The following is a 27459-nucleotide window of genomic DNA, read 5'->3' as shown; positions in this document are numbered from 1 at the left end:
TTCACTCTTGGGGCGCCTGGCTGGTTCAGTCAGCTAAGCATCCAACTTCAGCTCAGGTCACAATCTTGCAGTCCATGAGTTCGAGCCCTGAGTCGGGCTCTGTGCTGAGGGCTCAGAGCCTGGAGCCTACTTCAGATTCGGTGTCTCCCTCTCTCTCTGCCCCTCCCCCATGCTCACTCGCTCGCTCTCTCAAACATAAACATTAAAAATAAATAAATAAATAAATAAATAAATAAATAAATAAAATATTTCACTTTCTTCTTAAAGTCTTCTGGGCCTCTCTGCTTTTACTCCTCTTACTGTTTTGTTTGTTTGTTTTGCCTAGTGAAGTATTTTTTACATTCATTCCTAATAATAATGCCATTACTCTTAATAACAATTTTAACAATGACAATTCTTCTAACTAGTAGGCATGAAATCTTTTAATATATTTCTCAAAATAGGTTACGAAGTCAAAATATGGTATCCAACAAAGATGAACTGCAACACAAATCATAAGAAAGCTGTTAACTGAGCATGCCTAACATACTTTAGAAAAGGACATAAGTGTGCATCAATGTCAAGAAATGCTTCACCAAGCATTAGAAGAACCAAAATTTATAGATGATCGTAGATACATGGGAAACACATAATATCTACATGTTAACTACTGACACTTAAAGATCAGAATAGCAAACTCCACCTTGTGGCGTCCTTTAATATTCTAACAATATGGCAAAAAAATTTTAAATGTACAAGCAGTGGCTTCCTTAATGAGAATCTATAACATAAGCTCCTGTATAATTTTAAACATAAGACTATGTATCCTAATTAAAAGAAAAGCCTTTTAGGACCTTGATACAGGGGGACACAGAGGTTTCATATGAAGCTCAAATAGGACAGACTTTCTTGTATACAACATCTTACTGTAACATAATATCCTAAGCACTCTTACATTCCCAGCAGAACCTCTCTAACATTAAGGAGCAACTTAGGTGATTATTAAAGCAATATGGGCAAATGTCATTAACAAATGGCTTAAAATAAATGCCACATATACCCAATTTTAAAAATGCATCATTACTCAAATACTCACTGTGAACTATGTACTTGGTCGCTAAAGTATAATGCTGCTACTAAACTTAAGAAGTAACATGAACAAATAATTTATGTGGCTAATTCAAATAATAAAATGGGATGAAAGAATCCTAAAACCAAAATTGTATCAAAGAAAATTGCACCAAAATAATAAATTATAAAATAAACAATTTTGATTACATTATAAGCTGGGAGAAGTGGGCGGATTACATTCAGAATTCTAGCTGGGACAGGGATTGAGAGAAGTTCAAAAAATGACTAAGTGACACAGACAGACAAATTGAACACCTAAAGGAAAGGACAAATTAAAGTTCACAGCACACTACAGTATAGTAACATCCTCATGCAAAGTAGGAGTCTTCTGAAGTCAGAATAATAAATATGTAATAACTAAAATCCTGGGTAGTTCAAACCAACAATCCAGCTCACTCCTACATACTCATTTTAACACTTCCAGGTTAAAAAGGCCTTTAAAAATTAAAATATAATCAGAAGGTATATTATCCCAGTACCAATATTTGAAATGAAAGCATTGCCAAAGATTAAAATCACCTGACCACATGTTAGTCGTCTTCCAAATGTATTTAAATGCAAATAATCCCGTTATTCAGAAATTCTTCTAAAGAAAAACATAAACCTATCCAGGTCAGAAGGGTGAGACCATAGTTATCAAAGAACAAAGTTATATATCAGACACATAGTTTGTTTAACACTTTTCTCACATCTTGAAAAATATATATATATTCGATTACGTTAAAAAGAAAAAAAAATTCTTACTACTTTCTACTTAAAATAATGCAGTGTCAGTAAATAAGCTCAAAAAAGGGGGAGACAATATTTACTGGCCAAAGACAGCTAGGGAAAAAATGGATAATTTCAGAAATGAATCTGTGGGAAGAGCCTGAATATAAATGGTTAGGCTTAATAAAGCCTCTCATGATGAGGTTACATAGCACTTCCTTTTATGGTATGAGGGGCTAAGGTTACTGAAAACATAACCAAACTTTAAGGAAAAAATTTTAATAACATAATATTTACTTAAAGGCAGGTCCCTATCTTCATCTTTATATTTTGCCCCAGCTCGCAGAGGATTCTGTCTAAAGCAGGTACTTAAGTATTTGAATAAATCACAGGGACAGGGGCAGGTGAAGGCAGAATGTGGCCTCAAACATGGACTATTTCTAGAAGTGACTTGTTTCAGCAAGCAACATGTTTACAAGCACACTAAAACAAGGCATTAATTTGAGACCAACACGTATGTACCAGAGTTTAATGAACATTTAATGAAACTTGTTGCTTGAATAAAAATTTCAAAACTACTCTCTTACAGTTCTAAACCAAACACGAGATGTGGCAGATCTCTGAAACCAAAGACTTAAGGCTCAGTGTTGAGTGACACTCCTCCTGAACTACAGTGAAAAACTTAGATGACTTTTACCCAATTAGTCAATCCTCCTTCTGCTTTTATAACTTTAAGACAGATCTAGCTCGATGAACCAATTGTGACCAACCACCAAAGGTTGCCACGACCTGAGAGATGGGAGAGAAAGGAGGTGACCCCATAATGTGTTCAGATTCTTGGTGAAAAAGGAATAGGATGTGGTGAGGGGGGAGGGAAAGAGACATTTTCATTCCCCAGGTGTACATTTTTCTTTTTCTTGCCTGGCCACAGCTTAAGACTGACGTTGCAAGCTGGTGGCCTGTAAGCACGCTTTGTTCTGATTAGTACTTTCCAAGATTCAAATTTAATTGCCATTATTTGACCAGCAGGAAATTTCACATAAAAACCCTGATTTCTAGGGTCTCACAGAATCAGAAGACCTGGCACACCCAGCCCGGACAACAACAAACGGCCCGAGCTGGGTTGTGGCTGCCTCTTTTCGCCAGGGCCTGTCACAGTCCCCCAGGGCTCTTACTTCTTTTGCTTGGTCACCTTCGTTCGTTCACATTGCCTGTCCAGACCCTTAGGCACTTAAGTTTTGGGCCTCTACCCCCACCTACCTTACCTACACCCTTTTGTAAACTAGGAGAAACTTCAGTTCAGAAGCCCTAAATGTCCACTGCACTTCCATAAAATTCCAGGAACCAGGAAGGAGTTCTCTGAAAGGTACAACTGGTTTTCCTCTTTATCTTTTTCATTTATTCCATTCTTGGTTACTAGTTGTCAGTGATGTATGCTGACATTACCATTAAGTTACCTCTAGTTTGTAAGTAGATAGGACAAAATGTACTGATTTCTCTTCAAAGATCATTGTACAGAGGAATTTACTATAAACAAGCTCATCCATTAATATACACCCAACCTATTTCATCTGGAAACTGACTAAATCAACCCAACAATAAAATTGTCACTAAAGGTGCGGACAATGTATCAATCTGCAATTATGGACACTCAAGATCTTCCAGAATAAATAAAATAGATGGTTTGTGATTAGCAATTATTAGGAGCTAAGGCGGGTTCAACAAGAATAAGACACCAAATAGATGTCACTTCCTATTCAGGTAAAATGACTACACTGGTAGATCAGAGGCATGTGGTGGAAGTTACATACTGACTCCAAAAAAGCCCTCCGTGAAATCTCTTGTAAGATAATAAGAGAAAATGTAGACTGGATAATAAAATATTTTTAATTTACAGACAGTCTTTCCCCAAGAATTTTAAATCCGTGTCACTGGCAAAAGAGTTCTCCAGTGGAATACTTTTGGGCTTGCTGGCTTTGGCGCCGTCTCTCTCTCTCTCTCCAAGCTCCGGGTATTCAACATTATTTTTTATCAGTAACTTGAAAGATAAGACATATCTACCGAATTTGCAAATAACACAATGCCGAGAGAGATATATAATGGGACAAATGACAAAAATAATGTTTGAAATGACTGAGCTAGAACAAATGGATCAAAAAGAAGAATATGACATTTAATAGAGATACATACGTATCTGTGTTTAGATTCAGAGAGTCAACTAAAAATGTCAAATACACAATTAGAGAGGAGGGGACACTGCCTTAACAGTACTTCATATTTAAAAAATCTGATTTCCATTAACCCCAAGATTAATATGCATCAACAATGGGATGGGGCTGCTAAAAAAGTTAACTCATGCAGCGGGCAGGTGCTGTCTTAACTGTGGAACAGGCCTGCCCACTGTTCTGGACTAGCCCCGTCACACCTGAGGCACTGCTCTCCATCCTCAGTGGCACCTCTTTTAAGAGGAACGCTGGAAACCTAAAGGGCTTTCAGATGAGAACAACCAGGACTGACGAGGTCACTAAACCATCTAATTTAAGAAAAGGCTGAAAGAAATGGGGATGTTCTACCTGGAGAAGAGAAAATTAGGGGAGACATGATGGCCGTCCTCAAATGTCTGAAGGATTGTTATGCTGAAGAGGGAGAATAGTCGTATGTTGTTCTAAAGGGCAGAACTAAAACTAAAGGAGAGAAAGTTATAGGGAAATCATTTTAGTTAAAAAATAAAATTAAAAAGCAAAGGCAAAAAGCAAAAGCAAAAACCCTCTCCAATGAGGAAAGCCACCAGCAGATAAGCAGTACTCTCCATGGGAAGGCTTTCAGGAAGGCATTCTAATGGGAGGTTAGGCCAGATGAATTCTGGAATCTCTTCCAACTCTACCATTTCTAACACCGGAGCTCCTGAATGTTGTTTGGTTTGAACTAGCCTTGTATTTTCTCAGTCTCCATGAGAGAATCTGTGTCATTACTTTACAAGAAGCCATTCGAAGGACAGAGGCAGAACTTTACCACCGAATTAGTGTGGCGGTCCCTTCAAAGCAGTCACCTGAGATGGCTGCATTCTTATTCCAGAGCTGCTAATGCTCAAAATATCATCGAAACTCTTTTTAGAATGCCTTCAAGATCAGTTTCTGACTCACATAAAATACAGTCTCATTGTTTCATAGGCACATCTACTATTTTTGCTAGTGGACACAACCTATCCTACTCATTCGGTACCATCAGAGCCTAGCCTTTGTTGAGAGTCCAGTGCTAAACCAAAGAATGGACCCATTTCTAACCAAAATCTGTTTAGCTTCATCATCTGTCTTAATCAAGCCCAGCTCCTGATAACAGCTGAATGTCAATTTCAGAACACTCATTCATCTTCAGACACAAAACTTTACAGTAGATACAAAGTACACAGGCTCTTAAGTGTTCACAAAATGTCAATCTGAACAATGGAAGCGTAACCAGAATAAGAATATACCTTCCAAGTTCATCACTCTAAAGGAATGTCTGTATCTTATATTTTTGTTTTTCTTTCCTTTTGAAAAAGCACATTACTTTCTAGGCATACTTCATGTTTTGGGCTCAATTATAAAGACCTCAAAAACTAGTTCTACCGATCCTTTTTTCTTTCCCATGATATTCCTTTGAATCCTTAAAGTCGGCTATTATCCTCATTTCCAGAAGCCATGCTCTTTCAAATAAACATTCCAGTACTTATAATAGAGAATTTTTTTTTAAACCCAAGGTACTGTTTTCATTACTATGGTTTTAATTAAGTTATATTAGTTGAGTGTAACATGCATAACATTTGGGAACAACGGGTCTGCTCCTTACCACAAAAATCCTAATCTAATTCTACAACTCTCAACCAAAAGATTGTAATCTCCCTATACATAATATCCTCTAATATGAAAAACACTTTAACTTCCTTCATGAAAAAGAAATTCAAAATCTTGTAAGTCCCCTAAAAACACTGTCACCACAGTAAGTATTTTAGTGGAAGTTAGTTGGGCATCAGTTGGCTTGTTGTCTTTGTAGTGAGTAGATGTATAATAAATAGTTACCAACTTTTTTCTTTTGTATTTTAACAGAATGCCTGGTACCCAGTAAATAAAGTTAAGAACCTGTTAAGAACTGCAGTGAAGATTTTGTTCTTTACAGATTGCAGCAAGTCTGAGTTGAGGAAGTTCTGACAGATGCAAAATGTACACCTGTTGCAGGTGCACATACAGCGTAACCGGGCATGGCTGCGAAAACACACAGAAGGACAGGAGTTGAGTTCTTACTTACAAATATGGCACAAGTCAGGGTGTGCCAACTTAAAAAAAAAAAAAGATTTAGGCATAAGCAACACTAAGGAAAAGGACAGTGTGGGGCATGCTAAAGTTGTGCAGAATTCCACGTTTACCAAAAATACAATAAACAGCAATAGCTCCCTCCTCCCTCCCTAGAGAAAATCTAAGGAAAATCAGCTAACACTTTTGGCTTTTCTTGGAGGGGGGATGGAATTATTATTACAAGAGTTTTAGTGGAATAAATATGCACAGCAATAGATGGCACCCTCATGTAAATTAATAAAAAGAAAAACCGAGTAAGCCATAGCACCCACTGAAAAGACACAGTTTGCTAGCATTTAAATAACCATTCCCTTCTCCTCCTCCTCCCTCAGCATACACACATGCCTGAAAACCAGGAAGGAGAAGAGCGACAAATACACAAAAGAGTCAAAAGACGAGTATATTCAACCCTGAGGAGATATGAACAACATCGTCTTTAATTCATCAAGCACCTTGGCTCCCAAAGGAAACCAAAGTGCTTCATAAATTTCCACTTGAACAAAATATAGGGTTGATTTCATCTGCTACTAAAACACAGCAGCTGAGTATGACAGTATGAAACTCCGGGTTCAGGTTGTAAAAATCAACAATGGGTCCGATTGATTTTAGAGAAGAAATTTAGGGAGACTTTCTGGCTCCTTTCTGGTTGAGTGGAGTGATACTAGTTGGTACAGGCACATGGGGCAACCTATTTCACCTCCGTCCTAACCACCAAAGTAGGGGGTCTTCAATGACCGCTCGGTGGTCAGAGCCACTCAGACACACAAAGCCATCACACCACCCTGAAGAGGCACTGGCGCAGAACCTGCTCAGAAGAGTGCCACCTGATGAATCAATGCCATCACTTCCTGTAACACCTGAACATTTTTTTTTAAAGGCTTCTCAGTCAAAGGACTGGCCCAATCTGACTTGGCTGAGCTTGTGAGATCTGATGAGACCACATGGCACGGTGGCATGGTTGTGGAGATTAGCAGCATCCCAACAATGCCTAATTCCCAACATGAAGAAAAACAAGAATTAATTTTTTTAAAAAAAACTCTTACAGACTCAAGACATTCCTTTCAAAAACCTGACTTGCGATGATGAACATCTCAAAGCTACTAAGTTGCTGCCAGCTGTCATACTGGAATCCGTCTGTTATTTTATAATTTGACTCTTCAACATACACAGGCTCCACCCACCAAAAAGGAGAGATGCAAAGTATGCTTAGCAACAGGGAGATGCTTCATGAGAAGTAGTTTGGGAGTCACCATCTAAGCAAGTGTCCCTGTATGTACATTTATCATATACACACACATACACACGCACACAAATTGCAGGAAAATGTTTTAAAGATGCAGCTCTGAAAACACTGTCACAGCTATCTACAAGATTAATATAGCGCATTTACATAGTAAAACAAAACAAAATATAAAAAACACCACTGTAATACACAGTTAGGCAATAAGCCGGACCAAGCAGTGCGTTTCTGGATAATTACTAAATGTTAATTCTGGCAAGAAAGGAGATCTGGTCATCTATAAGAAAATGTCAACAAAATCCCACAGAAGCCATAAAGAAAAAGTAACTTACAAAGCAGTTTTTAGAAAGACCCAGATTTTTCTCAAATTCTCTATCCTATCAGGGTTGCCCGTGTCTCGGGAGAGTCTGTCTCTGTAATGATCCTCTCTGTAGATAACATACACGAGAGTTTTAAAGCAAAGGTAGAACATAAATAAGGCTTTGTTTATCTTATAGTAATAGGAATGACTTGTCTTCCAATACAAATAGAATTTCAAGGGTTTGCTGCCTTTTTAAAAACGTATTAGTTAACAGAATAGCAGTTAAGTTGACTCTGACTTGAAAAATCTGCACAAATTAACACCTTCTGCAAGACTTCAGTTTATAGCCATGTTTGATTATTACTCTATTTTATATCCTAGTTTTCATAAGAAAAATTATTTAGAGACTAAATTAATAATAAATAGATTAAGCTAACGTCCTGAGAAACGCACTGCCTGAAAAACTATCTTGTTACACAACAGAATTATACACACACAATACTTGAGGAGAATGCCATTAAGAACCATGCACTTCTAAGGCAGTTAGTAAGCTATGAAGATGTCCACAGTTATGTGCTTATGCATATGCATGTATAGATATACAATAAATGTACATAAAATTCATGGCTCATTAACACTTAATGTAAAACATTTATATAGCAGGAATTCCAATCACAACTACTTTTTACAGCACTTAAAAAAGACATTATAGTCTGAACTCAAACATATCTATAATTTAATATAAATTCATATGGAAATGTCCTAAAAGCATAAAGCAACATGATGCCAACCCCATTTTAATGCAGTAAGACTTTATTTTTTTAATGCTGGGATTGGGGCTGAGTTTTATTGTACTATCCTATTAAGATAGTTACAGCCTGCTTAAAAATATACAAATACTGTCAGAAGCACTGTTTATGTAATTTTATTATGGCACCCAAACCAAACTCGCATTTATTCAAATTTGTACCTTCTCAGAACAAAGTCTCTTTCTGTTGCTGAACAACTTCTATGCGACAAAAGTTTTGCCTTCATGGCTAATAATGGCATGCGATGTTATTATGAACCATGCAACATGAAAATGATGGCAGAGCAAGTACTTACGGGTACATGGCCATTGTTGTCAATTTAACGAAGATATCTTTACTGGGTGCATCAGCAGTATTGCAAGTGAAGGCTTGTGGTGGAGGCATTTTGTGTTTCCTGCAGAAATCAGCAGGTGAAATACTATAGTCTTGTTTAACTTCATGCAGGTCTGACTTTGCAGCTATGATTAAGCAAGGTATTCTGCTGTCCATGAAGTGTTGCTATGGAATAAAAAAATCAAAGGCTGATGACAAATTTAAAAAATCACTAAATTTAATTAAATGTGTACTAAAAATTATCTCTGCCTAGGCAAAGCACAGCTTCAAAGAGAAAGTAAACTAAGAGGCAATGATTGGCAATGGTCTAGAGCAGTCTCGTAATAAGACCAGGGCCAATTCTCTTAACACTGGTAATAATACAAACCTATAACGATTCTTCAGATTCACTACAATTTGAAAAAATATATATTTTATGAAAAAGATACCATATTTTGAAATGAGAAATCCATCTAAATTCCTCTATCCTAAAGCACACTATTTTCATTTCATACATTTCTGCTTCACAGTTTATTTTTTTCACTATTTTCATTTTTTATGTACTGCTAGTCCTTAAGCACATGCATTTATAAACTTTTCTGTAGCTTCAAGTTATGTTGGACATAGCCATTTAAAAACACAACACTGAGGGGCGCCTGGTGGCTCAGTCTTAAGGTTAAGCATCTGACTTCCGTTCAGGTCATGATCTCGTGGTTCGTGAGTTAGAGCCCCAGGTTGGGCTCTGTGTTGACAGCTTAGAGTCTGGAGCCTGCTTTGGATACTATGTCTGCCTCTCTCTCTCTGCCCCTCCCGAGTTCACACTCTGTCTCTCTCTCTCAAAAATAAGTAAAAACATTTAAAAAAAAAAAAAAAAGCAATTAAAAATATATATATAACACTGAATCTTCCATGTTTTCAGAATTCAAAATCATTATTTTCAATAGCTGCTTAATATTCTGCTCTGTTATTTTATCTTAATTTGGTAAACCACCCTTTATTGTTAGACATCTGGATTATTTCTAGGTTTAAAAAAAATTTTTTTTTAATATTTATTTATTACTGAGAGACGGGGAGAGACAGAGCATGAGCGTGGGAGGGGCAGAGAGAAGGGGAGACACAGAATCCGAAGCAGGCTCCAGGCTCTGAGCTGTCAGCACAGAGTCCAACACAGGGCTCGAATTCATGAACCGTGAGATAATGAACTGAGCTGAAGTCGGACACTCAACCGACTGAACCACCCAGTGCCCCACTGGTTTGTTTTTGTAATGTTTACTTATTTTTGAGAGAGAGACAGAGAGACAGATTGCAAGCAGGGGAGGAACAGAGAGAGAGGGAGACACAGAATCCGAAGCAGGCTCCAGGCTCCAGGCTCTGAGCTGTCAGCACAGAGCCCTACACAGGGCTCAAACTCACGAAACGTGAGATCATGACCAGAGCCGAAATCAGAAGCTTAACCCACTGAGCCACCCAGGCGCCCCTCTAGTTTTCTTTTTTTTTTTATTAAAAACAATGCTAGAATAAATTCCTTTATACATATATTTTTTACTCCTATTGCATCTTGGTGATAATCTCAAAGTGACTGAGGACTTTTCAAGCCTCTGGTTATTCCCCTTGCTCTATTATTACTATTGGTATAATAACCCATGTGCATTCCTTTTTTTTTTTTTTTTAAGATTTCATTTTTAAGTAATCTCTACACTCAACATGGGGCTCAAACTCACAACACTGAGATCAAGAGTTGCATGCTCTATCGACTTAGCCAGCCAGGCATCCCTCCTTGCGTATTCCTAACAGCCAAGAAGACCTTCCATTAATGCGGAGGTTCTTTTTTTTTTTTTTCTCAAATGTTTTACTTATCCTTGAAAGAGACAGAGAGACAGAGCATGAGTGGGGGAGGGGCAGAGAGAGAGGGAGACACAGAATCTGAAGCAGGCTCCAGGCTCTGATCTGTCGGCACAGAGTCCAACGCGGGGCCCGAACTCACAAGCCGTGAGATCGTGACCTGCGCCAAAGTCGGACGCCCAACCGACTGAGCCAACCAGGCGCCCCTAATGCAGAGGTTCTTAAGTAGGAATGCCCATCAGAGGCACATGTGGGAAAAAAATTTTATAATAATTTTATAATACACCTCAAAATGAAACCAGAACCTGTAGGGATAGGACACAAATATACATATTTTTAAAACCCCCGCAAGTGATTTTCTTGCATCTCCCTGGTTAGAAAAACATCACATTACAATTCCATTTAACTCCATATAAAGTTAAACTAAGTTATCAACCAAAAGAACAACAAACCTTAAAAATCCTAGCACAGTATTCAAAGGATTTGGGGTTACTGACGTCATACACCAGGCACACAACATCACAAATGATCTCAGCCTCAGTTAGAAATTCCGATTCTGAGATATCATGCAACTTGTAAAAAGAGAAAGATAATAAACATTAATATCATAACGATGTTTACTTCAAGTCATGTGTTATTACTGCTTGACTTCCAAATAAGAAAGTACTAGTTAAGCATAACTTTTCAGGCTATTTTTAGAGGTGGGAAGTGTAGATAAATAAGTGGCTTCTGATTTTGTGGACTGAAAATGGTAATTAAGGTTTTACAGAAGTGAACATTTAGCTAGTGACCAATGTGTGCCAGGAAGGCCCTTTACACACATTCTCTATACAGATTAGACAAGCTATAGAGATTAAGTCAACTGCCCAATATAACACATCTACCAAGTTATCAGACCAAACTTTGAGCTCAGATGTGATTCCAAGTCTCTTCTCTTTCGAACAGACTACAGACCACCTTTTCTCCTCACCAATTAAAAAAAAAAAGCAAAAACAAAAGCAGAGCAAAACACTCTTTAAGGTCATTTTGTTTGACTTCACTGCCTACTCTCTTTCAATGTTTATTATAAAACCTCTAAAGAAATATCCCACCTATAATATGACAATGATCTAGAGTAACATTCAGTACTATTGAGTTATATAAGAGAGTGTATCTTTGATGAGAGGAAAGGGGAGATACAGGGTCAGAAGCAATTCAATATATTCCAAATAAAACACTACTATAGCATGAGTATTCAGAGACATGAAAGATATCGATTTGCAAAGAACAATAGAAGAATAAAAACAGGAAAATTAACAGCCAGCTACATTCACAGAGTACCCAATGAGTAGAACCAAACTTATAGGAGAAGAATGGGAGATAAACCAGGTTTAATAAGAAACTGACAAAGAACTTTTATCATAAAGAGGAAAAACTGTATAAAATTCAATGTGATTGGGCGCCTGGGTGGCGCAGTCGGTTAAGCGTCCGACTTCAGCCAGGTCACGATCTCGCGGTCCGTGAGTTCGAGCCCCGCGTCAGGCTCTGGGCTGATGGCTCAGAGCCTGGAGCCTGCTTCCGATTCTGTGTCTCCCTCTCTCTCTGCCCCTCCCCCCTTCATGCTCTGTCTCTCTCTGTCTCAAAAATAAATAAAAACGTTAAAAAAAAAAAAAAAATTAAAATTCAATGTGATCATCTGTGTGGCAGAATAAATAATTTCCAAAAAGAAAAAGAAAGGAAATGAACTCTTTCTGGTATCTATTATTTGTTAGGAGCTCCTCATATTAGCTAACTTAGTAAGAAACTCAGGCTCAGAGAGAAAAAGCCACTTGCCTGAGGTCACCCAGCTAATCAATGGTGGACCAGGGCTCCAACCAAAATATGGCTGGATCCCAGAAGAACATATAATCTTTTACTACTGTATTTCATAGTATCTTTTCAGTCATATACTTCTTTCATCCGTTTTTTTGGACTAACACATTTGGTAACTATACTCCTCCCTGCTAAATAGATAAAACTCGATTCAGAGTATAGATAAACTACCAAAAGCACCCACAGTAAGTTTTCATATTGATTTCTAGTCAACAGTAGAGTAAGAAACATTTTTTTAAATAAAAGCGGAAGAGGAAAGAGAAATTATTTTTTGTTGTTGGTTTTACTTTCTATTGTGTATAATACACAATTTAGCACACAAATAGATTTTTACTTATATCTACACCCATGTAATCACCACACACATCAAGGGAATTAAAATTAATTCCAATGAATAAACCAAGTGAAAGAAAAAAAAAGTCACAAAAGTTCTAAAAACAGCCACTAAATTAAATCCAATTATGTTTTCAAAGTCATATAAAAATACACCTAATAATTAGAAATCTTTACGTGCCAGAGAATTTCTTACCAACAAGTATTTCTCTTGTCCGTAGACATAAACAGTGTTAATTGCATAGTAGGATTTATGATCATCACGAATTTTCTTCTGTCTCTGAAAACAACCAGAAATCTCAATATTTACAGTAAGCAATTACAGTATCTAGTTTTCATCAACACACACTCTGCATGTACCTGTGAGTGTGTTACAAATAAAAGGGCGTTCCTCCCTATGCTATGTATTATTTATCCATACAGAGGGGACGTTGATTTTACGTTTCTTAGTTCTTAGGTCTTAAGACCTAAGGTGTTAAGGTCTTAAGACTTAAGGTGTTAGTTCTTAGTTCAAAAGATGCATTTGTTCTGCACAAAGTAAAAGCAGGAGCTGAAAAGGAAGTAAACTACACCACTGCCAAGTGCACTGCAGAGCCACCTGCTAGCAATTCTCCTTACACTATAATTTGGTCCGCCATGAAACTCGTGTGGAAATACATCCATCTCCATACTCAGGGCAGTAGCCAGAATTAGATACAGCATTCAATTTGATGTATTTACAATCCATTCACTTCAGGCCAAGCACTGTGTTAGGTGCTTTCACAGATGTATTCTATTTATTTAACCCCCACCTAAACACTGCTTAGGAAAACAAAAACAAAAACAAAGCATAACTAACAGCAATGAAACAAAGATAAAGCCAGTTCAACAGGATTACTGTTACCCTTAGATTGCACTTTACTAATACATACAAGTTATGGACTGATCTGTAGCAATCATCTAAAAAAGTTAATGGCTATGAAAAAATTACATAAACTCGTGAGGATAAAAATTTGTTGGATAAAGCTCTATTTTCTGACAACTCTCACCATTAAGTTTCTTCCAAGAAGAGCCTGAAGAACTCCACTCTTCCCACAGTTTTTCATCCCAATTACATTACATCTGAATACATTTCTTTGAGTCTGTTTTTTCTGAAGGTCTATCTTTTTATCTCTTGTTACTGAAAAGAAAAAAAAAAAAAACCTACTTATGTACCACTCAGACTCACCAAGCCCCCATTTCACATTCTGCAAAATATGGTATTGCTATCTATCATTTTTATGAAGTGTATGATTAATAAACATACTGTGCAACAGTCAAGCTGTATGGAAAATAAAGCACTAAATATAATACAGAAAGGCTTCACTTAGTGGAAAAGATGCATTTCTGAAAGTTGGCTCTAAAGTGATATTTATTTCATCATAAAATAAGTAGTACATGTTCATAAGGAAAATGATATCCAAAAAACAAATGAAAATTACAGTGAATACAGCCAACATTATATCCCATCTATTTTTTTTCTATGATAAATGACTGTCATAACAAATGACAAACTAAGAGATGCTTTCTCCAATCTGCACTCTTTTGAATCTATAAACAGGAAAGGAATATGCACTCTGGGCTTAAGTGGCCTTCCCAGTATAAATGTGTAAAAGAGGCAGGCCAGATAGCAATGCTCCAACGGCAGAGCAACTGTGAATCTCTTCCAGAGGCAAAGAGACTTCCTTAAGCTGTACTCAAAAGTTCAACTCTAACAAAGCTCACCAGAGGCATTATTTAGAGTAGCCCCAAACTGAAAATGATACAACACTCACTCCCACACACACACACTCCAATTAGGAGCTAGTTAAATAAGTATTACAACATCCATATTATGGTGCATTATTTAACATTAAAGATTTATAGAAGTATACATATTAATACAGAAACATGTCCCCAGTATTTTGTTAAGTGAAAGAACCTCATGCTAGCTAGCAATTAGCTCCTTGTTCTGGTGCTGAATTAAATAACATTTAACTGGTTAACTACTTTTTTTTTTTAAGTTTATTTATTTTGAGAGAGAGAGAGAGAGAGAGGGAACACAGGTGGGGGAGGGGCAGACAGTAAGGGGGAGAGAGAGAATCCCAAGGAGGCTCTGTACTGTCAGCGCAGAACCGGATGTGGGGCTCGAACTCACAAACCATTGGGATTATGACTTGAGTCTAAATGAAGAGTCTGACACTTAACTGACTAAGCCACCCAGGGGCCCCTGGTTAACTATTTTTTTTTAATGTTTTTATTTATTTTTGAGACAGAGAGAGACAGAGCACGAGCAGGGGAGGGGCAGAGAGAGAGAGAGACACAGAATCTGAAGCAGGCTCCAGGCTCTGAGCTGTCAGCACAGAGCCTGACATGGGGCTCGAACTCACAGACTGTGAGATCATGACCTGAGCTGAAGTCAGACGCTTAACCGGCTGAGCCACCCAGGCGCCCCCCGGTTAACTACTTTAAAGGGTACCTGCTCTGTCGATTTAAGATTGGTTGTCTTCTTGTGCTGGAACTTCCTCCTGTAAGATATGGCATTTCCCCCCACCAATTAGGAAATAAAAAAATCTTGAGGGGTGAACGAGCCACGTGGAGCCTGCCTGGGATTCTCCCTGTCTCCCTTTCTCTCTGCCCCTCCCTGCTCATGCTCTCTCTCAAAATACATAAACTTAAAAAAATAAAAAGAAAGAAGAAAATCTTGAAACAATCAGTTCCCTAACTTGTTATATCTGTTCCTGTGGTATTCTTTAAGTGGAGCACACTGCTTAGCAAGAATTACAAAGTCTGTGAAAGATTTACTAATGTAGAAAATGGTTACAAAACCACAAGTTACACAATTAGTTCAATATCAGGATTACGTGTTAATAGGTACAGTTTTTAATGTCTACAGAAAATTAAAACACAAGATAAACTGGCACATTACAATACACTTAATGCCCACAGCCCTCCCTGATTTTCCTCAGTGGAGTATCCTCAGGGGGAAACTAGAAGTAAAACCTCTACCCTTTCTTTTTTGATAAACAATAAAATCTAGACTCTCGACTCAAATTACCAAATGGCAGGGAGAACAGAGTGCAGACAGGGAAGACTAACGAAGATGAGTTTATTTTCACTCTTTTCACACATGAAACCGGAATAGTAAATAACGTTTCTAAGCATGGAGTGAGTAGTATTCAAATACGCACCTGTAATGGCTGAAGCTTGGGACTCTTGCTCAGTCAATATTGAATAGCCTAGATAGCCCAAATACTCCAGACAGCGCTGGACGTCTAAATAGGTCGTGAGCCTAGGAAAGGGAAGAGGTGAAGATCAGAAAAATTCCTAAATGAACATTTACAGAAAAAAAAAAAACAAAACCCAACAGCTTAAATATCTTATCACCAGACCCAGATAATTTTTGTCAGACTCCTTTAATTTCCCATGTGCCCAACCACAGGTTTCCCTACGCTGACATTCTCAAGGCAGAGAAGAGAGGGAGGGAACGCAAGATTGGCAGGGGTAGAATGGGATGCCTGTATCTACACACAGGTGAGCAGTGAGACGCTGGTAAAATCTAGGGCAAGGATATTTTACATTATCTGCTTCCCAAGTTACACAGCATATTGCAAATACTGGCTGGTTGAGGATTTGATAATTAAATCCGAAGAGGTTTGCAAAGGGTGCAAAAATAACTTGAAATTAGCCCTTTTTGTGATGTGAGAAAAGAATAGGTCCTGGTGTTGAGAAACTTAGTCTCACCAAGGTTAAAGTAATAATGTCATCATGCATGACCAGAAGATGTCCTTAGTACTCTACATACAATGTCAACTACACTGTAAACAGACTGTAGATAAACCCTCATTAAAAGGGTTTAAAAGTGCGTCAAGGGGCACCTGGGTGGCTCAGTCGGTTAAGCGTCCGACTTCAGCTCAGGTCATGATCTCACAGTCCGTGAGTTCGAGCTCCGCATCAGGCCCTGTGCTGACAGCTCAGAGCCTGGAGCCTGCTTTGGATTCTGTGTCTCCCTCTCTCTCTGCCCCTTCCAGCTCATGCTCTCTCTCAAAAATGAATAAATGTTTTTAAAAAAAAAAAAAAAGTGCATTAAAACAAACAACAAAGGGGCGCCTGGGTGGCTCAATTGGTTGAGCATGCAGCTTTCGAGTTCAGATTAGGTCATGGTCTCATGGTTCGTGGGATTGAGCTTTGACTTAGGCTCTGCACTGAGAGTACAGAGCCTGCTTGGGATTCTCTCTCTCCCTCCCTCTCTGCCCCTTCCCAACTTGCATGCACATGGGCACTCTCTCACAATAAATAAACACTTAAAAAAATAAAGAAAAATAAAAACAACCAACCAAAAAACCCTCAAAATTAAGTCTTCACTGTCAAGTAAAATATGCTCTCCCCATATTCTGGAAGTGTAAGAATTGTGTAATAGCAATGAGATTTCCAGTTCCCTTAATCAAAAAAGTATGACAATCTAGTTCAATTTTGATGTAAGACTTATTACTGCTTCCTTGTACATCAACCAAAAGCAAACACATCCCTTCCTGATAAATTGACAGAACGTCTAAAGTTCATCTTAGACACTGCATCAGCACTGTAAATCCTGCTTACAGTTATGACGGAAGCATTTCGTTAAGACCTGACAAATTTACAAAATGATGAATGTGACGCATCGTAATTTTAAATGAGCTGTAACTCTAGAGGAGATAGGTGAGCTCTGTACTCACGTCCACTGGGAAAGAAATCCCTGGTAGGTTATCCAGCCTCTTTCATTTGTACAAACTGTGTTATTCACATCTGGCCCCCACGGTATGTAAGGGAAAACTTTAAACAAATCTTTAAGCTCATCAGGTGACAGAGCACAGTCTCTATCCTGAAGATACATAAGGAAGTATACAAAATATTTAGGTATGTAAGAGAATAACTCCCAAACATAAGAACCCCCAGTCTAATAAAGCTGTGCTTCTAAAAACAAATGGAATTTTACATTTTATCAAGAAAATTCCTCTCATGTACATAAGAAAACCTATATAAGAGTCTATTAGAATCTAGACTTTTTCATCTTGAGAAAATAATAAAAGTAAATAAATAAAAGAAAGTATTTTTGTTAGTCTAACTTAACAAGTTTGAGCAATTCTTGGCTATGTGACATGAGCATCCCATAGCTAAGGAAACAGAGTTAAATCATTTACAGAAAAGTATTTTATTACAAATCATGGAAAACTGCAGCTAAAAAGCTTACCAAATCATGCTTGTCAAAGGTGCTTTGGAGAAACAAATATGCGTGATGATTTAATTCAGTAGTACAATCAGGAGGTATTTTTAGCCTGTAAATAAAAAAATTTTAAGAGTAAAATAGATCATTAACCAAACATTACAATTTAACTCAAGAAATGAATATAAAACTGCAACAGGTCTTTTTGTGGGATGATCGCATTTATAAAGTATCTTTGTTGAAGCCATTTATTTAGACTTTCCTAGGGTAAGTCAACGGAGTGGGATGGCAATCCTCAGAAGAGCCATGATCATGCTCACTCTGAGCTAACACAAAGATTTCTCAAATTTCTGAAGGGCAGGTTGAAATAAAAATTCTACAAGTAACACTGATTACACTGTAACGGGTTTGTTCTTCCCATAAACAAATTTTAAGTCATAACTGTTGCTTATGTCAACATTGTAATGAGTTAAAAATGATGTGAGGAGGTAATTATTTCTGCCTGATTTGACCTTTAAACATCTGAAGTTCAGTTCAATCAAATGCACTGAGCTAGGTACCAGGGACACAAAAACACGACAGGCTCCCTACCTCTACGGAACCACATTCAAGTGGGAGACAGATCACAGACAACCTCACTATTGCAACAGAATGAGGCGAGTGGTGGATATGGGTAAGCCAAGGATGCTAGGGGAGCCCACACGAGAGGGGACATCTCTGGCCCGGGGATGAGAAGGTGACAGCTGTGTTGGGAGACATCATCACCTGAATGGTGATTTGAAGGATAAAAGCTAGTAAGTAGAGTAAGGGAGAGAGAGGCAGAAAGTGAGACTACCTGGGCAAAAGCCTGGAGTACGAAACAACAGATGATTGGGGAACTAAAAATAGCTTAGTGTTTACTTCTAGAATGAAGGCAGGGAGTGAGCATGAGCACAGCAGATCATGAATGACCTTGTATAACATGTTAAGAAGCTTGAGCTTTATCCTGGCTCAAAGAGAAGTGACATGGGCAAATCTGTATTTATAAATCTATTAATCTAGCAGCAGTATGAAGGACAGAAGGAGACAGTTTGGTAAGAAGGCTAGAAAGATTCAAGTGGTGGCTTTACAGGGCTATTCTACAGAAAACGAAAGGCAAAGAGCCCAAAGAAATTGAGAAGATATTAGTGTGAACCACAAAGCCATTAGCAATGGCATTTTCTTACTGTCATGCTTAAGAAAGCAGTAAGCAATCTCCTGTAAAATTTATCTACCCATGTTAATGACACAGAAAACTTGACAAAAGATCCCGGGACAAATTCATTCATTCAATATATTTTTATTGAAAAATCTGGGAAATTACTTGAGCCAAGATTTACTAACTTTGACAAGAGAAGTTCCAACTTAGACCTAATGGACCAGGAATCCAGCTTGAAAGAACTTTGCTTTCTTGATGAGAAATGAAAAAAACAAGAATCTTTCTGAATCCTTACATAGAGAGCGAGGGGTGCTATGCTAAAATAAAAAGGGACAATATGAAGACAATGTGCCACAGGGGAAAAAAAAAAAAAAGAGAGAAAGGCTAAAGACCCAAAAGGCTAGATCTTGGGACATCACTTCCCTGAAAAGCCCACCTCCCTAGGGCACAGGAAAGGCAACCAATGGTAAGGCAGTCTCCTGTTTTAGGTGACACTGGTCTGTTTTTTAACAAACGCAACTTACACATAGCATTATCTACAGGAATATAACTACAAACAGGCTGGCTATTTAGGAAAAATACTTTTTTTACCCTGAGCTAAGAAAAGGCCATAAAACTTAGAAGAAGGACCAATGAAAATAAGTGAACTAATAGACTCTGACCTCTTGACTCCAAATGCAAGTTTGTCCAGCACCTATGATCTCCTTCCATAGTAAGATGAATAAAAAAAAAAGATACTTATATTCTCCATGAGAAGAAGAGGAAAAGTTTATGCCATGCTATAAATCAGGGGCTCTCGAGTGGGGGTGATTTCACTCCTGAAGGAACATTTGGTAATTTCTAGAGACAACAGACATTTTCAGTTGTCACAACTGGGGGAGGAGGTGTTACTGGCAACTATGGATGTGCTAAATATTCTATAATGCACAGGGCAGACTCTATAACAAAGAACTGTCTAGTCCAACATGTCAATAGTGCCAAGGTTGACAAACCCTGCTGTAAACCTCTCTATAAATCTAAATTAGTCCTGAGTAGCTCAAAGCCTACCTAAACTGTGCACTAAATAAAACTTAAAATACTTGGCAAGCAAAATTAATTAGAAGGCCAAAGGTACATACAAGGGGAATAAATATTCAGGTGTCAAATCCAGATCATCATCATAACCAAATCGTCGAAGCACAGTCCAAGTAGTTTCGTGTCTCCCTCTCTGGATAAAAAGTGTGTGTAAAAAAAGAAAACCTGAAATAAAATGAATTAGTAAGTACGGCTGATGTGATCAAGGGTACAAAGTCACATGGGAGAAAAGCATGTAACTCATAATGGCAAGAGTTAGATCCATGAACACATGCATAAAGCTTTGCATATGGAAGGTCAAATCAAAATGCAGTTTGCAAGTCTCTGAATGAAACACAACAGATTTCAGAATCATTTCACATACACCCATGTCAACAAGAGATGCCAATGGATAAAAGAGCCAAAAATGAATCCTAAGGAATACATCGACATTCACAGTTATATGATAAAAATAAACGGAAGTCATTTTATTGCTCTTTGAACTTATTTCTGTAATGGAAAACTATGGTTTTCAATTTTGTTTCTTATTTCACTGAGGCTCCAGAATACATTCCACAAGGAACATTTTCTACTCAGTAAATATGACTGGTAGACAAAATGTCTTCCCTAAAAATAATTTCTATCTAAAAGATGCCTTTAAGTAGTAAGAATTTTAAGATAAATTTGTTTGTCCCAGAAATCTCTGTCCATCAGATGGACCTCCGCATTCCTAAGAACCAAGCAATTCCCCCACCTCTAATTTATGCTGACAGTAAGGATGATTATCCCCACCAATGGCCTGTCTCTTCTGAGTATCCAAGTTAGATTTCAGGCATATCAGTAAATACTAACATTTCCTTAAAGTATACATAATGCAATAAAGACCTTCACCTTCTGACAAAGTTTGAAAAGGTTAAAAGGGGGAAAAATACCATTCACCCACCTTTCAATGTCAATCCACTATCAGCCACACCATCACTTATGTGTTTTCGGACTACATTCTTGACATCTTCCAGAGCTTGGGGAGCTAATGGAGTGTTGAAACAAATTCTCTAGCAAAAAATGTAAAAATGAATTTAAAAACAAAATAGCATGAAAACCACAAACCATATAGAACGTTAATCTACCAAACAACATTAAATCAGTTGTAACCAAAAGAAACAAATTCTAAATTAGGATAATCTCCACCTTGCCTTATTTATTTAAAACCTATCATACACAGAAGGAAAGAAACCTTCCATACTCTTTCCATTGTGTTTCTTATACAGAGTTTTCTGTGTACCCATGTTATACAAACCAAGAAAGAAAAAAATAATTCAGAGTTCAGATTTCACATCATCTTTAATACATCCACTGTATACCATGAAATGACAATGTCAAGGAGTCCCCTCAATTCCTATGCATAGGAGAGCTTTATACCTCAGGTAAAGACTGAAATAGCTTGATGTGAAAGAGTTTTACGTGAAAGAGACACGTTTATCAACATAACATTACTGAAGCCAGTAAGTGTTTTTATAGCTTTTCTCATCAACTCCCCCCCACCCCAAGATAGAGAAATGCCTGAAGAATAGGGCTACCTGAAAGAAGTTGAGTTCAGCATCATTGAGAGTGCCATCATTATCTTGATCAGATATTTTAAATATACGGGTGAGGGCTTTTATACAGGCTGGTTTCATCTAAACGTCATTGAGAAAAGAAACAATTATGTTAATTAAAATAGTTGGGATTTCAGAGGTACAGTGTTCGGCTCCTGATTTTGGCTTACGTCATGATCTCGCATTTCACGGGTTCAAGCCCTGCATCAGGCTCCACGCTGACAGCACTGAGCCTGCTTGAGATTCTCTCTCTCCCTCTCTCTCAAAATAAACAGACAAAAAAAAAAAAAAAAATAGCTGGGGGGCACCTGGGTGGTTCAGTCAGTTAAGCATCTCACCTTAGCTCAGGTGAAAATCTCAGTTTGTGAGTTTGAGCCCCATATCCGGCTCTCTGCTATCAGCACAGAACCAGCTTTGGATCCTCTGTCCCCCTCTCCCTGCCCCTCTAGTTCTCTTTCTCTCTCAAAATAAATAAATAAAATTTAAAAAATTAAATGAAATAAAAAATAGTTGGGATTTCAAAATACGAATTTCATAAGCAATGTTAAGAATAGTTCTGATTGTTTTCACTATCAAACATATAACATCAAATACAACATGAAAAATGAACTGAAGCAAAACCATTAACTTTTATTTTTTATTTTATTTTTAAAAATTTTTTTTCTTTAATGTTTATTTACTTTTAAGACAGAGGGAGACAGAGTGTGAGTGGGGGAGGGGCAGAGAGAGAGGGAGACACAGAATCTGAAGCAGGCTCCAGGCTCTGAGCTGTCAGCACAGAGCCCGACGCGGGGCTCAAATTCACGGACTGCAAGATCATGACCTGAGCCGAAGTCAGACATTCAACCGACTGAGTCACCCAGGCGCCCCTAACCATTAACTTTTATACTCAAAACCTTTTTAAGTAAATGAGGCACTATTTACTTAGACCAATATACACGGTGGTCAAATTCTGCCCCTCATGACCACAAATTCTCCAAGGATAAGCAAAAAAGAAGTTCATCTTTAGAGATTTATTTTTCCAGTCATATAGAAAAAAAATATTTATTTATGCCCTCCTTTGTTTCATAAAGACTTTGAATTGACTGGGGTGCCTGGGTGGCTCAGTCAGATAAGCATCTGACTCTTGGTTTCGGCTTGGGTCATGTCACGGTTCGTGGGATGGAGCCCCACATCTGACTCTGCACTGACAGCATGGAGCCCACTTGGGATTCTCTCTCCATCTCTCTCTCTGCTTCTCCCCTGCTGTCTCTCTCTCTCTCAGAATGAATAAATAAATAAATAAATAAATAAATAAATAAATAAATACTAATTAAAAAAAAGAATTTCGGGCGCCTGGGTGGCTCAGTCGGTTAAGCGTCTGACTTCGGGTCAGGTCATGATCTCCTGGTTCATGGGTTCGAGCCCCACATTGGGTTCTTTGCTAACAGCTCAGAGCATGGAGCCTGCTTCAGATTCTGTGTCTCCCTCTTCCTCTGCCCCTCTCCTGCTCGCACTCTCTCTCTCTCACTCAAAAGTAAAATAAACATTTAAAAAAATTTTTTAATAAAAAATAAAAAGAAAGAATATGAAGTCACTTATAAGGGCTTTCCTTCCCAACTTCTGATTTTTTCCCCCCAACTTTACTGAGGTATAACCAATTTCTGATTTTTGACCAATCTTCTGGTAGAAGAATGGGACTAAAGTTTTGGTCACATGTGTGTGTGTGTGTGTGTGTGTGTGTGTGTGTGTATATCAAAGTTGGGAATTAAGTGTACTTATTCACAAACAGGTGGCAAAACAGCACTGGTTAGAAGCATAAAGGCTTTTATTAACTTCCTCTTACCAGAATTACATTTAAAATAGAATCTTGCCTTTTGTGACTCTGTAAAACTTTTATAAGTAATGTTGCTACAGACATATTTTGACAACTTCCTTAATTTTGTTTTAGGATTTATAATGGATAGAACAAATACTTTACTATTTAAAAATAAGGCCCACAGGCTTCTAATTTGTATAACTGCTGTAAGATAAGCGCTGTCAACAATTTTGAGAAAATGGAACTTTCAGGAAGATCTCTAAACGTTGTGTTAACCCGGAAGGAGATCTCTTATGGACAGTCTGAATCTGAGAAATGAAGATGGCAAGGTGAGGAAATGTGTACTTATTAACTGCAATCATGCTATCCAGAACAAACATTAATGATGAGTTTTGATCATGCTATCAAACTCAAATGCAGAAAAGAAATTCTTTTAAAAATAGGAAACGGGGCACTTGGGTGGCTCAGTTGGTTAAGCATCCAACTTCAGCTCAGGTCATGATCTCACAGTCTGTGGGTTCGAGCCCTGTGTTGAGTTCTGTGCTGACAGCTCAGACCCTGGAGCCTCCTTTGGATTCTGTGTCTCTCTCTTTCTCTGCCCCTCCTCCACTCATATTCATTCTCTCTCTCTCTCTCTCTCTCTCTCTCTCTCAAAAGCGAATAAACACACTAAACAAAAATTTTTTAAAAATAAATAAAAATAAAAATAGAAAACAGATGGAGCGCCTGGGTGGCTCAGTTGGTTGAGCATCTGACTTTGATTTTGGCTCAGGTCATGATCCCAAGGTTGAGGGATTGAGCCCCACATTAGGCTCCAAGCTGAGCACAGAGCCTGCTTAAGATTCTCTCTCTCCCTCTGCCCCTCTCCCTAGCTCCCGCACGCTCGCTCTCTTAAAAAAGAAAAAAAAAAAAAAAAAGGAAACAGTTTTCTTCCCAAGCATATATAGACAACCCTTCTTTTTTTTGTTGTTTTAAATAGGGTCTCTACGGGGCAGCTGGGTGGCTTTCATGAATCTCACAGTTGGTGAGTTCGAGCCCTGCGTTGGGCTCTGTGCTGACAGCTCAGAGCCTGGAGCCTGCTTTGGATTCTGTGTCTCCCTCTCTCTCTGCACCTCCCCCACTCATGCTGTCTCTGTCTCTCTATCAAATGTATAAATAAACATTAAAAAAAAATAGGGTCTTTAGGAGAGCAATTTAATATGAGAAAAAGATAAAACCTAAGATATAAAGAGATTATAAAGAACTGAGAAAAGTTAAGTAAAAAATTTAGAAAGCATTCATAGGGCTTCCTCTGTAAGCATACTAAATGAGCCATACCTAGAACATCTACAGTAATGGGTGAGTTTTTACTTAAAATGGTAAGATATAACTTCTATAAATGTGATCCTAATATTAGGTACTCAAAATTAATAAAGTACATAATAACCTAAATGTTTAAAAAAGTAGCAATACCTAGAAAGATGTAAAAAACAGAAAAGTAACTTTTTATTTTGTTTTTCCTCACATCATAAAAGGCTACATTAAAAAAAGGTAATTTGGAGAAAAATAAAATGATGCATTTTTCATTAAAATTTGAAATGCATCAGAAACTAAAGTGGTCTAAGCTATTCGCTCAATACAATATTTAAATAATAACTACCTTAAAATATAAGCCAAAATATGACTATGCTTACAAGGTATTAAAAATTGTATTCAATAAAGCTGTAAAAATTTTTTACAATAAAAATATTCAGTTTGCATATAAGTAATTGAAACCCTCACACAGTAAACGTTATTATACAAGTCACATCTTCTTCATTATTAGCTAAGTAGAGGATTCCATGGGCCATACAGAGTCCATCATCACTGGAATTATTTTTGAATTAATAATCAGGCTTTAATTTTGAATATTTTTTTTGATGATTCCACCTCAAATCTGCGTTAAAAGTTTATTATTTTGGGGGCCCCTGGCTGGCTCAGTTGATAGAGCACGCAACCCTTAATCTTAAAAAAAAAAAAAAAGTTATTATTGTGTAAATAAAAGGTTCTGGTACAAGCTTAGACACTAAGCTTATACTTGTCTAAAACAAGGTTTAGTCTCTAAAAGTTACAGATTTTAGGTCAGGTAGGTCCACCTGAGAAACAAAGAACAGATGGTGGTAGGTGTTTTACTTTTATGGGACCAGGGGAGGGACAGGGGCGATTAGCAGATTAGCAGAACTAATAATAGGCCTAGGAAAAAAGTAGCAGTTAAAACACTGAGAACAAACTAGGAGAGGGGATTTAATGTACCACTGGGCCTGGGCCTCAGGTAAATCTCCACAGGATGAGACTGTTTCCCAAATTTCCTTGATCACAGGATGTGGTACCTGGCAGAATCACAATGGAACTGGTGTTTGTAACAAGTGTGCCTAGTGACTATTATGAAGCAAATCAAGTAAATACGGGACTAAGAATAAATTAGAAAGAAGCATTCCAATTATGGAACAAGAAATCAGGATTAAGGAAGAGTAAATCAGGGTCGGATTAAGGGATAACTCAGATTAATTACTAATACCAGGGGTCAGCATTTTTCTGTGAAGAGGTACATAACAAATGTTTTAGGCTTTGGGGGCCAACAGGCAAAATCAAGAAGATCATGTAGGTATAAAGGAGAATCAAATTTCCACAAAGGTTTAATTGACAGAATTCAAAATGTAATAATAATGGAGTATAAATTTGCTATAGAGATCTACTAATAAAAAAATGGAATTCTTTTTGGAAGAGTAACATTTTGCTTAATTAGGGTTCAAAGTTAGCGTTCTCTACCGTGAAAACTGAACACGTTCATCTGTTAATGCTGATCTGTAATGAGATTTTACATATTTCCTCTTTGAAAAATCATTTTGTGGATACATGCAGACAATACTGATACACATCCGTAAACATGTAATTTTAATCAACCACATTCACTGCTTGGAAGGCGTTTATAAAATCAGATTCTTTTCTTGATATCTGCCTGTTAGCATGTCATTACACTGTAGATTAGCCAGTCCCAATGGAAGGTTAGGGGAAGGGCCTCTAGTGTACAGTCAGATGGGTTACAAAACAGGAAACTTCCTTCACGTTTTCATCACGGTCCCCCAAAAACCGATGCTGGAACTGTGGTCTGAGCTCAGAAAACATATCTGCTTTGACATCTAAAACTCCAACCATTTCTTCTCCTGTTTTGGCGTGATAGGTATGCACCAGCAATAAAAAAATGAAGTGCTATGGTACTGTGGCACACATGGGACTCAGGCCATCAAGTTCCACCTATTCAGTGCGCTCAGCAGTCCGCCAAGCAGATGAGGAGTGACAAGTACCCACACCCGGGCCCGGCTGCAACTGCTCAACTCTGCCTTTGCAGCACAAAAGCAGTCACGGACAAACATGAAGGAATGAGCGCGGCTGGGCTGCAACAACATCTGATTTATGAATGAGGAGATCTGAGAGTTGTATAATTTTTCCATATCACAAAATATTATTCCTTTGGATTTTTTTTTTCAGTCATTGAAAAATGTGTAATATCTATATTCTTGGCTCACAGGCTATATAAAAATTGGTGGCAGGCCAAATTAGGTCAAAGTCAGCCAACCACTCACCTATACTATAAACTTTTACTGGAAAAAAATCTACAACTTTTGATTTCTTGAAAGTCAACAATAAAAAGGCAGCACGAAAAAGAAAAAAAAGGCAACTCAATTAAGATATGGGCAAAAGACTTTGTCATTTCTCCATATACAAGTAGCCAATAAGCACATGTTCAACATCATTAGCCATCAGGGAAATGCAAATCAAA

At 37.8% G+C, this 27459-nt stretch overlaps 1 protein-coding gene across 11 annotated transcripts in view; it reads right to left on the bottom strand.

Moving 5' to 3' along the window:
* Window positions 1–27459, bottom strand: part of RHOT1 (ras homolog family member T1) — a 76920-nt gene that overhangs the window by 6108 nt on the left and 43353 nt on the right. For 6 of the 11 annotated variants that reach the window (XM_045488044.1, XM_045488040.1, XM_045488046.1 and 3 more), the window contains 12 exons: window positions 21845–21943; window positions 21211–21319; window positions 20333–20453; window positions 18065–18149; window positions 17550–17695; window positions 16026–16126; window positions 13866–13996; window positions 13034–13117; window positions 11106–11225; window positions 8795–8997; window positions 7722–7817; window positions 5937–6059 (listed from right to left, as the gene is read on the bottom strand). In XM_045488044.1, the coding sequence (XP_045344000.1) occupies window positions 5937–6059; window positions 7722–7817; window positions 8795–8997; window positions 11106–11225; window positions 13034–13117; window positions 13866–13996; window positions 16026–16126; window positions 17550–17695; window positions 18065–18149; window positions 20333–20453; window positions 21211–21319; window positions 21845–21943 (1418 nt within the window). Of the gene's footprint in view, window positions 1–4391; window positions 4503–5936; window positions 6060–7721; window positions 7818–8794; window positions 8998–11105; window positions 11226–13033; window positions 13118–13865; window positions 13997–16025; window positions 16127–17549; window positions 17696–18064; window positions 18150–20332; window positions 20454–21210; window positions 21320–21844; window positions 21944–27459 lie in introns of all 11 variants that reach the window. The other 5 variants (XM_045488042.1, XM_045488047.1, XR_006714823.1 and 2 more) reach the window with 4 other exon arrangements.

The sequence above is a fragment of the Leopardus geoffroyi genome, chromosome E1 (assembly GCF_018350155.1).
Source record: "Leopardus geoffroyi isolate Oge1 chromosome E1, O.geoffroyi_Oge1_pat1.0, whole genome shotgun sequence".
Taxonomy (NCBI): Eukaryota; Metazoa; Chordata; class Mammalia; order Carnivora; family Felidae; genus Leopardus; species Leopardus geoffroyi.
This window is presented reverse-complemented; position numbering and strand designations above follow the sequence as displayed.